This window comes from Anastrepha ludens, chromosome 2, assembly GCF_028408465.1.
Source record: "Anastrepha ludens isolate Willacy chromosome 2, idAnaLude1.1, whole genome shotgun sequence".
Taxonomy (NCBI): Eukaryota; Metazoa; Arthropoda; class Insecta; order Diptera; family Tephritidae; genus Anastrepha; species Anastrepha ludens.
Window position 1 is genome coordinate 74,502,027 of NC_071498.1, and position 12,326 is coordinate 74,514,352.

Below are 12,326 nucleotides of genomic sequence, written 5' to 3' on the forward strand. Positions count from 1 at the left end.
TGTTTTTCCACTTTCGCAAAATGTTATGAAATATTTAAAAAACATCGTATCTGTATTAAGTAAGGTGTGAGTAACTGTACATACATATACATATGTACATATAATATAGGAATAAAGGATGACTATTCTAGAGGTATCGGATTTTAAAAAGAAATAAAACAACGAAAATTCAAATTGATTGGACAGTCTTTATGATTTTTGTGTAGAACCATTGAAGACATTTATATTTTTAAATATTGTATTGTATAATCCCTTTCAAATCTTGACCGCAACTTCGCCGTAATTCGCCACCCGCAAACACCAATTTTTAATGGCTTGCTGGAGGACTTCGGTTGGTATCTCGTGAATAACTGTAGTAGTGTTGGCTTCCTCAATCGGCCATAATCTGTCTCAATCGAAGCTGGTTTATCAACAAAGCATTTAGACTTCGTAAAAGTTCAAAAGTGTGATATCACACGATCTTGGTGGCCAATTCACTGGTCCGGGACGAGAGATAGATTTCTCACCGAAACGACGACGCAGCAAACCAATTGTTTCACGCTCTGTATGCCAAATAGGGCCGTCTTGATGGAATCAAACCTTGTGAAGAGCACGGGCTTCGATTTTCGGCATCAAAAGTCGTTTATTATGACACGATAGCGTTCGACATTCACTGTTGCATTGGCACCAGCCTCTAGCCCATAGGCCACACCAAACGGTTGTTGTCAATGGATGTACTGGCTGTTCTAGAATGGCTTCGGGTTGCTCTTCAGCCAAATACGGCAAAAAAAACCGGACCTCATTGCTGGACACCATAAGTTGGCCTCAGCGCGAGATGAAAATTCGCAATATAATTTCACAGTTTCAAATTAACATCATGATTCAAAAATGTATTATGTATTATTGAATATTGTTAAGATCTTTGTTTCCTTTTACGAATCGTCTGATTGTTATGATAGCGTTAAAAGCGTCCATACAAGTTTTCAAAGCCAAGCAAAACAAGTACAGCAAGCGAAGCCAGCCTGCATTTGGCCATCACCTTAAGCCTTGGGACGACAAGTGCAAAATACATTCATAGGCGCAGCTGGAACGGCCGTGATTATTTTAGTCGCGACGACGCTGAACAGTTTCAAATATTGTACAGCACAACAAAACCAAATTAATTCATAAATTCGAGTTCATATTTCTAAAAGCAAAATACTTTCATTCATAAAACGAACGCGCTTAAGCCGCATATATACCAAAAAATTTAAATAAAGATTGATGAAACACTGACGACGATTCGAAAATAGTCAATATAGAAATATTTGTCAATATTAGACAACGAGACGGCAATATGGCTGTGTTCGTAAATGCAACATGACTTGCAGCATAAGCATCAGTGGCAACACTGCAAGTTTGACATTTGATACTTCTTATATAATTTTTGACAATTTGCAAATACGTTTGTTTGCATTTTTGAACGCGTATAATACTAAAATGGAAATTTTGATGAATCTAACACTAGACGAAATTTGTGAGCAAAGAAAAGATAGATTTTCTTTAAATTTAAGAAAAAGAAGGCAGTCAAAGAGAAAAATGTTTAGTACAAATGTTTGTCTTTAAAAAGAAAAATACCTAAAAACAAATCGTTTATTAAAACAATAAAACAATTGGGCCACTTTTAAAGTAAGGTTTTATAAGTTTTATGAAAATTAATAATTTATAGTTTCACTTTAACAATTTGCTTTTGGCGGAGTCATTAAGTGCCTTGTACCATAAACTTCGTCGAAGTCCTCAAAATACCTCCAGGATGTAGCTTCTCTACCGGAAGAATTATTTCTTTTCTTAATGCGCTTGTACGTTACCAAGAGATTTAAGCATTTTCTCTGCGCTGTGGTGCTGCCCAGTCTTATATTGGGATTTACATTTGTAACTTCGGTCACAACTTTCTTCCACAATACATTTTTTTTCTTTCTACCCGATTTAAACTCGTCCTCCATATTCAACCGTACTCTCAGCAATAACTGTGTCTCCGCATTACTGAGATTTTCACTAAAAATTTAAAAATAATAATTTATACAATTATTATTAACATAATTTAACTAAATTTCAATACAAAAATTAAAATAAAACAGTTTTGCTTACTTTTCATCAGACATCGTAGTTAAATGCAGTAAACAATTTTTTGATAGAAATTATGAGTGACAGCTGATAGAATTGTTGTCTTTTTGAACGCTTGATTATTGCAGTGCTGCAATATTGGTATTTCTGAACGTTCTGTTTGTTATGCAATTGTAGTTTGCGCGTCATGTTGCATTTACGAACACAGCCTATATCTTCGCTGTGAGTGTATCGGCTCCAGTTGGTTAGTTGACTACAATATTCCCAGGTGTAGTAATTGATTTGTTAGAAATTGAAATTAATCGGTGTTTGCAAGGACCAATGTGTTCGATAAAGTCGTTAAAAAATTTCGTCTCGCACCACTTTTTCCGAGCCCATCAACATCCTTGCAAATACAAGACGCATATGGCATATGGGCAGCTCAAGCACATCATTTTATGAATGAAAGTAATCTTTTTCTAGAAATATGAGCAGAGAATTTATGAATGAATTTGTTTTTGTTGTGCAATATGTTAGACTGTTCAGCCCCGTCACTACAAAAGAATGACCGTCACGGCTGCGCCTATAAATATAAATAATATTTTTTTTTCTTGTAGTTGTTTTGCCCCGTCGTGTTAGAATAATTAACATTTCTTAGCCGCGTTTTTGTTAGCATTTTGCATATAACATGCCCATTCCTTCCTGAACCTTCTCTAATCAGCGTTCTCTTATATTGCATTTCATTTCGAAAAGGTGCCAAATAATGTTCTTCCTGTTAAGTGAGCAGTGAGGTCCTCTTCCTATTTTCGTGCCTAGTAACGAAAAAATTATAAAAACAAGAATTTACATTTTCGGTAAGCTTTTTCAGCTTTAATTATCTTGACTAATAACTGGAATAGAACTGCGCTATTTCGTTGTTCAAAGCAATAATATACATTTCGAGTAAAACATGGTAAAAAAAAGCATTTAAAAAACGAGACTTATTTTCCGATACATCCGACCATCAAATGCAGGCTCTTTGCGTTTACAACTATATACAGTCAGCAACGTTAATGTATAGAGAAATCTCAATAACAGGACATTTTGTACTAGTTTTTCTTTGTACTTGTTTTGCGCCATGGCCATTTTTTTCACCAAAAGTTAACTCAGCTGGTCAAATTTAATAGCAGTTTAGTAAAATTCTTGGTATTATATATTTATTTGAATTTTTTCTATTTACTTTTCACAAGCGGCTGCCGTAGTCGGATAGGTTGGTGCGTAACTACCATTCGGGAGTGCGTAGGTTCGAATCTCCTCGCTCCTCGGCGAAACTCCAAGTGTACTTGTGCCATGAAAAAGCTCCGATACAAATCATTTGCCGTTCGGAGGTTTGTGAAACAACATCAAGGCGTACACAACAAATAGGAGGAGCCCAACAAACACCTAACAGAATGTGCGCGCCAATTATTTATTTTTTATTTACTTCTCATTTCATTTGCAAATCTTTCTTTTTGAATTATTTCACATTTCATTACTTAGTCAATAAAATATAAAAATAGCATGAAAAACAAGTATTCTAAATTCTGTAGTGGCTATTAGTTGGGATATTAAAGAGCTAATCATCCAAAAATACTGTGTAATAGTTAAAATGTTCGTTACAATATTATAAGTGCTAAATTCCTTCAACTAAATCAAAGTAATTCCTTCATATAGAAATGCCTTATACAAGCACGCAAAAAACATAACATACAAAAATACGTCATTATATTATATATGCATAAAAACTTACACACAGGCACGCAGCATGTCATCTTGCACATATAGAATAAATATGTGAATTCTCTCTTGCATAAGTGTTACTTTGGACTAAGTAGGCAATTGAGTAGTAAAGTCCTCTCTCAACGAACAAAACTAACACCCTTGTAACACCACCATGCCCGTCCTAACGTATGGCGCAGAAACTTGGACGATGACAGTGTCCGATGAGGCATCACTTGGAGTGTTAGAGAGAAAGATTTTTGAACCTTTGCACAGCGAACATCGCAGGCGATGGAAAAATGAGCTGAATGAGCTTTACGACGACATATGGATGCTGGAAACAGTCACCAACGTACGCAGTCCCTTACCGCAGCCCCGAGAGAGCACAAATTGAGTAAAACTCAGTGCCTCTTGTAAGAACTGATTTCATTTTGTGTTGTTATTTTTAAATATTCATCACCCGAGCATCAAGAACCCGCGCACTGGGTATGGTGCGGCAGATTTTTGTCAAATTCTGTACTAGTCAAATTCTGGAGCAATATTGGGACCTTTTTGTTAAACACCATTATAATATAGGCATAGGTTCCTACTGAGGTAGAAGTGCACGATGAGCTATTCGCAGAGACGGAAGAGAGGTTCACCAGGGCTTTTCCGGGACTACGCCCTTGAAGAGGAAGCTCCTATGAGTACTGTTATACCGGCACAGCAGTATACACGACTTGTAGCCTCACAGCTACACCTACGTACTAAACACCTCACCATCTACCACTCTCTCCGCGGAACAGTCCAAAAAAGGAATTACCTCACAGGGCTGTTTAGCTCATAGGCTTCTAGTTATTTCATCTACGAACCTCCGCGAGTCTTAATTCATTGTGGATATATTTTACACGCGCAGATTCGCTCCCAGTTATCACCCGATCTTAGCATAAAATCTATGATATTCTCTCCGTTTAATATGCTACAGGATTCGGGAACATAGCGTGGGCATTGAAACAAGACGTGACCACCCACCCTTCTCTCTCCTTGCAGATTGAGCAGTTTGGTGAACTACCATGGCCGAATCTATGGAGGTATTTTCGAAACATTCAGTGCCCTGGAATAAATTGGGTTAGATGGAAGCTTGTTTCCCCATGGTTCCTTTCTAACCACGTCGTAAGAATGGGTATTAGCCCATGCGTCCATCTACCTTTCGGTGATCTGTTCCACCGGTTTTGCCAGTGGGCGATCGAACGACGCCGTTCTTCTGCAATATTTTTACGACTTGCTCTACCTTCGTGCTCGGATAACCTTAAATACTTTCTGTGCATTTATTTCGCCAAAATGTCTACGGGGACTAGACTGGCTATAACGAAGTAAGCATAGTCCAAAATTGGCTTGTCTTCGTCTTAGCGTCCTTAGCTGATACCCGAGCGCGTTACAGAAGTCGTTTCTACACATCAATGCACATGCGATTTGAGATAGAACCTATTTCAATACCAGAAATTGATGGTCAACTGTCGAAATGGCTGATGTTCAAGGGCATGTATGAGAGCCGTGTGCTTTACCGTATTGACATCGATCCAACATATAAACTTGGTGAGTTGCACCTATATGCAAAGGCCGAAAAGGTTCCCATGAGCGGCGGACTGTACACTGGTGGTTTTGCAGAAATATGGTCGGAGCTTAAACGCCGTTGTGGTAACCCTATGTTACTGTCACAAATTCACATATAGCGTATTACCTAACAATCTCGCTGACACATCAAACGTTTTGTGTTCATGAGGGTGACGCTATCATGGTTCCGGTTCTACTACCAAGGCTGCCGTATGCTACCAAGTGCGAATGGAGCACGAGTTTGCCTACAACAGGCATTCCAAAGTTTGAGGTCTTACTGATGTTCTCAGATCGAAGTAAGCATAAGCACATGTTAACAATATTCTGATCACAGCCAATGCTTGTTATGTTGCATCAACGCCTCGTCGAACTCCTCAGCGGCTAGCGAAGGCTCATCTGAGCACACCAACAGTATTAACCTTCTAACAGTCATATCGTGTTTCTAACAGTACATGTTTCTAACTGTCTATCGTAATGACCGCTGGACGACAGTAAGTCAATGTTTTAATTGTTTTCAATCAGGGCACGGGTCAAATGACTGTCCGTCAGCTTTATGCACTATGTGAGAACGTAAGCTCAACACTCTACTTTGCGCGACGGAGATAAGGAACACCAATTTTGACTGATATTACTTCATCGGCAGAAGTCTCACCAATCGCTTCAACGTAAATGATAACTGCAAGCAATGCACCCCCTCAAATGTTGCCTCGGAGTCAATGACTAATCGAAAACGTTCAGTTTTTCATCATCCATCGTCATCGTATTGTGTTGCTCGTAATGTATGGATAACTGACCGCCATATGGTATGGGATCTCAGGTTAGTCTTATAACTGAGTCAATGATTAATACGCTGAATTTACGCACCTGCGAGGTGCAGGTTCAGGGCATTGGAAGAACTCCATCAGCTTACACCAAGGGCATAACTATCATAAGGTTAAATTCCATGGTCGACGAAGACCTAGAGATCCACTTAGATTTATACATTTTATGTACAATTACGTCTCCAGCGCCGGAAACATCAATTACGACTTGCCGATCCCACATTTGACACAGCTCTAGTGCAATTCACTAACACATTTTAACGATATTCGCGTTGTTTTCTTCCCTTAACCACAACGATAATCAATAAAACAAAATCAGCCGTTAGGTTAACCAGTCGATTATCGCAAACTAAACGACAACAATTTCGTTGTGGTTAAATTAACACATTCCATCCCGCGCAACCCGTACTTGGGTTCCGGGCATGCTTCCGTCGTACCCACGTAACCCATATATGGTTACCCTTTTCTTGTTCAAATTAAATAATATTTTCAGTTGCATTTTGACATTACATTGTATTCTCGCATATCGCTCCGCTATCATTCTAGTGCGTCGAGAGTAAAACGTTTGCCACGGAAGTTGATAACCGAGAAAACAAGAATTAATAGTTTGAATTAAGATTGTAAAGTTGCAAAAGCTTATTAAAACAAAGTCAATATGCGTTTCGAGGATTTGGCTTATGACTCATCGCGTCGAAGGGAGGTAGTGAGCTCTAAAACAGTGAATCGACGTTTGCTCCGAGATGTTGACAATTCTTTCCATTTGGCTGCAGCGATGTTCCAATAACTACGACCTACTGACCTAATTTCTCAGCTTGACAGTAATCTTCAAGGTTGCAGAATAACAGGTAAATCCTTGAAGGTAATTCTATACTCTGCCTTTATATTGCTAGGTTGCCTTAATTTTACTTCTAGGCTCTGTCCGTAGTTGAGCAATGGGGAATATCCATGAGCCAGTCGTCCGTTAGCGTTAGCATACATCGCGTAACAGATGCAATCAACCGCTCCATGTTGATATACGTGGAGCGGTAAGTGCCAAAAGAAATTTTTCATCGAATTGAGGCGCGGCTCCTTTTAAAGCTGTCGATGATATACCAAAGCATTATATATATAAAAAGTATTAAGTAAATATTAATTTCAAATAAACAATTATTTCATTTTACTTACTTTGAGCAAATATGTTTAAAAAAAAAATCAAAATTCGACTTTAACAGCTTTAGTTTGTGTTTTTGTTATTTTTATTCACGTTCATTTGCTCATTTTGACAATAATGCCACTATCAGTTTGAATAAAAAGAAGAAGACAGCCAGTTTAGTGATAGTTAACATAAGTTTGTAAACAGCAAAATCGTTAGTGCAAACGGCAAATACTGTAGACAAAAATAAAATTGTCGAATCGTTAAAAGTTAGTCAATCGCACTACTGGGCGAATAGCTCCAGACTCGCCTCGGTTGAATCGTAATCAGTCAAACAACAGCCAGTACTCAAACTCAAACCAACCAACAGCACGCGCATATACGTCTAATATACTTCTCTGCAATGAACAACGACTCGATGATTTTTTGCAGCTGTTTTGAGAGGAATAAATAGCTTACTTGGATCAACGAAATTCTCCAGAACACGAGTGTGAACGCATCTTCATGAGAATTGTCATGCGTAGACCCGACGGATGGTACAGCATTCATAAGATGCATGTGAAATTCCTGCGAGAATATGAGGCACTGATTCATATTCGATACCGATGAGTCACAATGCTAATATCTATCTCTAAACGATATATGTACACTTTGTTGATCCTCAACTCCACGAAAACCTTGACATTTTACACCGATTTCGGCAAATAACAATGGCTATCACTGGTTATATCAAAAATATGTTTTTCGACAGGTTGAAGTAGATCTCAGCGTTCGCGTTTGGCACCAAATTTTACCAAATTCTTTGAAAGGAGTCTCCTGACGACTGATAATTACGAAATAATTACTGATGCTAGTCGGGCAGCAACGCCACAAAACACTATATCACACAATTTCTACGTATATTACTACTTGGATAGTTTAGATGATACATACGAAACAGTGATTCGATGTCGAGACGTTTATGATGTTTTGATGAAAGTTATGTAAGTGGAATTCCAATAGCGCAGAAGTTTTGAACGCTCTTAATGGCTTTGCGGTGTCCGCCTTAGAAATTGATTTGAATGAGTGTCATACACTATTCCGTGTAGACGAGACCAGGTAACATTTGCTATAAGTGTTGTGCTAAGCGTGTTGTTCATACAAGAACTGTGTTGGGACGCACCATTTCCAGCTAATTTGATAGAATTGTGGCGTACTTTTCGTAATGGATTAGTCCAACTAAATTCGCTCGATTCTCCTTAACGTCCATTCATGAAGCAAGCTTCTCTCTTTAAACTTTTCCGGAAAATAGAATTCTATGCGTAGGGGGACGCCTGGAACTTGCGCAACTATCATATAACCAGTGTCTTGTTGTTGAGTATTATAAAGGGTGGTTAATATTCAAGGGCCGATGTTGAATGTGATCCACACCTAAACGTCAACGACACCGTTGGACTTCATTCGTTGGGGTTATTTGAAATAAAAGGTGTACATCGATAAGCCAGCAACAATTCAAGAGCTAAAGGATGAGATAATTCGGCACATTACGACATAGAACCTCAATTATGCCTCAGCGTCATCGAAAATTTGGACCATCGGATGGAGGTGTGCCGCCGAGGCCGCGGCGCCATTTGGCCGACATTTTATTCCATACGTAATTGAGCTATACCAGTATTATCATAATAAAGAGAAATGACAATAATTTCTTAAAAAAATTGTATTTTATGCAAAATCAACACTGGCCCTCGAAACTTAACCACCCTTTATGTGTTGAAGTGTTATATGTTAAGGGGGTATTCTAGTCTAGAGGCCCGAATTTCGAGCATTTTTTGACGATGAATAAAAAAAAAGCTATTGATATTTTTACGATACATTTTTTTATCATTTATTTATTCATATATTAGGAGCACACAAAATAAATTTGAAAAAAAAAAAAAAATGAATTTTCATGGAGTTATGCGTCCTCGAAGTGGAAGGGGGGGGAAAAAAGGCAGTGTCCCCGTCGTCATGATTTCTACCCTTGTGGTCATCTGAAAAAAAAATGCAAATTCTTAATTAATATGAATGTCATTATCGTATGAACCAGAAAAAACGAAAAAAAAAAATTTTCCCATAAAATGGCGGCTACTCAAAAAATTTAGGTCGATTTTTCTCTTATTTTTAAGCTTTCTCGAATTGTTTACACATATTAAAAAAATTAAATTTCCAGTTTTTCGAGCTTCATACGATAGAGATATATTTAAGGAATATTCATGACAAATTTCAAGCAAATCTGTTGATTAGAACTTGAGATATCGTGCCGACCGTATCGAAAGAAGTAGTTTCGAGAAAAACACGTTTAAAGTTTGCTGTCCGCTCAAACCAGTCTAGCTGCCACGTCACTAAAATAGTTGTAGCTTCGAAAATAATTCGAATTTTGAAAAATCCTTTTAGGGAGATATTTTTGAATAGTTAAACTATCAAATTTTGAAAAAAAAAAATTTTCGATTTTTTCAAATTTCTAGACTAGAATACCCCCTTAAGTTACATATACATGGATGTACATCGATATACCATCGTTACCAGAAGATAAGTCAGCACCAACAGATAGATGGCTTCCCTTCCTGGTTCTAGAGTACATGTTGCTCCTCCATTTTATCGAACTGAACTGGACTACTGTGGCCCGTTCTACGCGCACCTTGGCGGCTCGTCGGTCAAATATCACTACCAAGAGACATAGACAGATCGATAGATAAGTCGTCGTGGAATATTACAGCGTCCTATACAGCGATAACGGCACGCAATTCATCAGTGTCAGTCGCCCGATGAAGCAATATCTTGGCAATTTATCCCACTATCTGCCCCAATCACGGTGGACTTTGGGAACTTCCGTTCATTTAGCGAAGAAACACTTGTAACGAGTTCTAGGGCGCCACACCTTGTGATTTAACAAGCTCGGCTCACTCTTAGTACGTATTGCGACCTGCTTGAACTCTAGTCCACTAGTTGCGTTGAATGATGATCCAGAAGGCGGGGTAGCCATTACACTTGGTGATTTTCTGGTAGGTCGACCGGTCCTTTCATAGTCTTTCATACATGACGTGCCAGATAATCGCCTTCAATACTCAGAGAGTATTCAACGTAAGAACAAGCACTTTAGGAATCGCTGGCAGCTCGAGTACCTTATGTTTTTGCAAACAAGGCGTAAATGGCCACGTTCAGAACCGAATCTCCGCTATGATCATGCTAAGGAAACCTTTCCGCCTGCCCTTTGCCGCACTTGTCAGAAGCCGAAGGTATGTCATCTCAGTGAACCAAATGAAAATATACTGAACCGCTAACGTTCAGCTGGGTTGGTGCGTACAACCTTTTTGGGTGTTTGGCCGAGCTTCTCCTCCTATTTGTGGTGTGTCTCTTGATGTTGTTCCACAAATGGAGGGACCTACAGTTTCAAGCCGGCTCCTACTGGTCTTACTTAATATTTTCCGTCCTGTAGTTTTTTAATCAGTTTGGCCAAACGGCCTTTGAATATATAATATATTTATATTAACAAAAAAGTGTTCTAGAGTATTTTTGTAGAAGTTGTAAGACATAGTATTTTAAATCGATATATGTAAAAACTGCATGTAATAATCATGCCCTTATTTTCTAGGTCTACAAGAACTTTCTTGGTGCAACGCATGACTCCGGACTATGGAGTATATCTGACATTCGATCGCATCTCATATGTAGTCATATTGACAGATCAAACAATAGGCAAGAAAATCGGTTCATAGGAGACCAAGGTTATTCTTTCGAGCGATGGTTATTAACACCAATCACTAATCCAAATATTCCGCAAGAAGTCAAATATAATAAATGCACGCTGGTGCACGAAATTGTATAGAGAGTGCGTTTGGTATTCTGAAGACACTCAAAAAACGAGTGCTGCATTACTCTCACAAGACTGCGAGTGATATATGTATGTAATTGAATCTTGTGTGATTTCGCACAATATAATGGCAAAATCCTGTGCGGCGGAGACTGTAATAGAAGATGATTGAAATGAAAACAACAATTTACCAACGAATATGCTAGAACAAGAAACCGATATTGTCGAACCTTTAAAAGTATTAAAAATAAAAACAAATTTCTCTTTAACTGGTTGATTTTATACATGAATTAATAAATTTGCCGATTTTTTATACGTTCCGTACAATGTTTGAATTTTTTAATCGCATGGTATTTGTTAGATATGGAATAGTAAAAACTATTAATATTTTAATAAAGTCAACAGTTAATTGTTGCAAAACTTCTATAATTTTTTGAGTTAGGGCATCACGTAACTTTTCCTACGTCTCTCTCACTTGTATCTTTTCTAAGAGCATTTTGTAAACTTTTTCGAACTTTGGACGTCGAATTGCTCGTTTTTCTGACCCGGACTTTGCAGAGCTGCTATTTGCTATTGAACTTGACAAAGGAAAATCGTCGAAACTTTGTGGTACTACTGGGCTGTGTAGCCACACATTAAAACTTAACGGTGCACTTAATACCACTAAATAGAGATGGGAGTATTAGCCTCAAAGTACTCCTTCATCAACAGCTGCTCCACCGAAAGGGCGCAAAGATAGCGAGGGGTGTGATCGATTTGTCACTTGGTCAGTTATACTCTGTTGCTTTTAATCCGCTCGCGTTCTTAGTAATTGGCTTTCCCACACACCTGAAGTCTTTAAATATGATAGTTACATTAAAAATTATACTTACTTTTACTTGCATTGACGAATTTTTTCCATAATAATGAATTATAATAGGCATAAATACATTACCACCTCTTATTTTGTAAAGGTTATTGTTGGTCCATGCAAAGCGTTAATTTCTTCCGCGAATTTCGTTTACAACTCTTGTCCTCCTATTTTTGATGTTTTCCCAGGAAATTAATTACTGGCCTACAGTGCGAGGCCATCTTAAAATGGTTTTTAAAAGAAACCGCAGTGGGAATCGAACCCGGATATTGTGGTCATCGATTGTAGTAGTTCTAGGCTGCA

At 38.2% G+C, this 12,326-nt stretch overlaps 1 protein-coding gene across 1 annotated transcript; it reads right to left on the reverse strand.

Moving 5' to 3' along the window:
* Positions 1-1,657: 1,657 nt before the first annotated feature.
* Positions 1,658-2,140, reverse strand: LOC128871861 (uncharacterized). Its single transcript, XM_054113990.1, has 2 exons — positions 2,107-2,140; positions 1,658-2,013 (listed from the first exon to the last, which is right to left on the reverse strand). Exons 1-2 carry the CDS (start codon positions 2,118-2,120, stop codon positions 1,695-1,697), a joined length of 333 nt encoding a protein of 110 aa, XP_053969965.1. The 5' UTR covers positions 2,121-2,140; the 3' UTR covers positions 1,658-1,694.
* Positions 2,141-12,326: the final 10,186 nt, after the last annotated feature.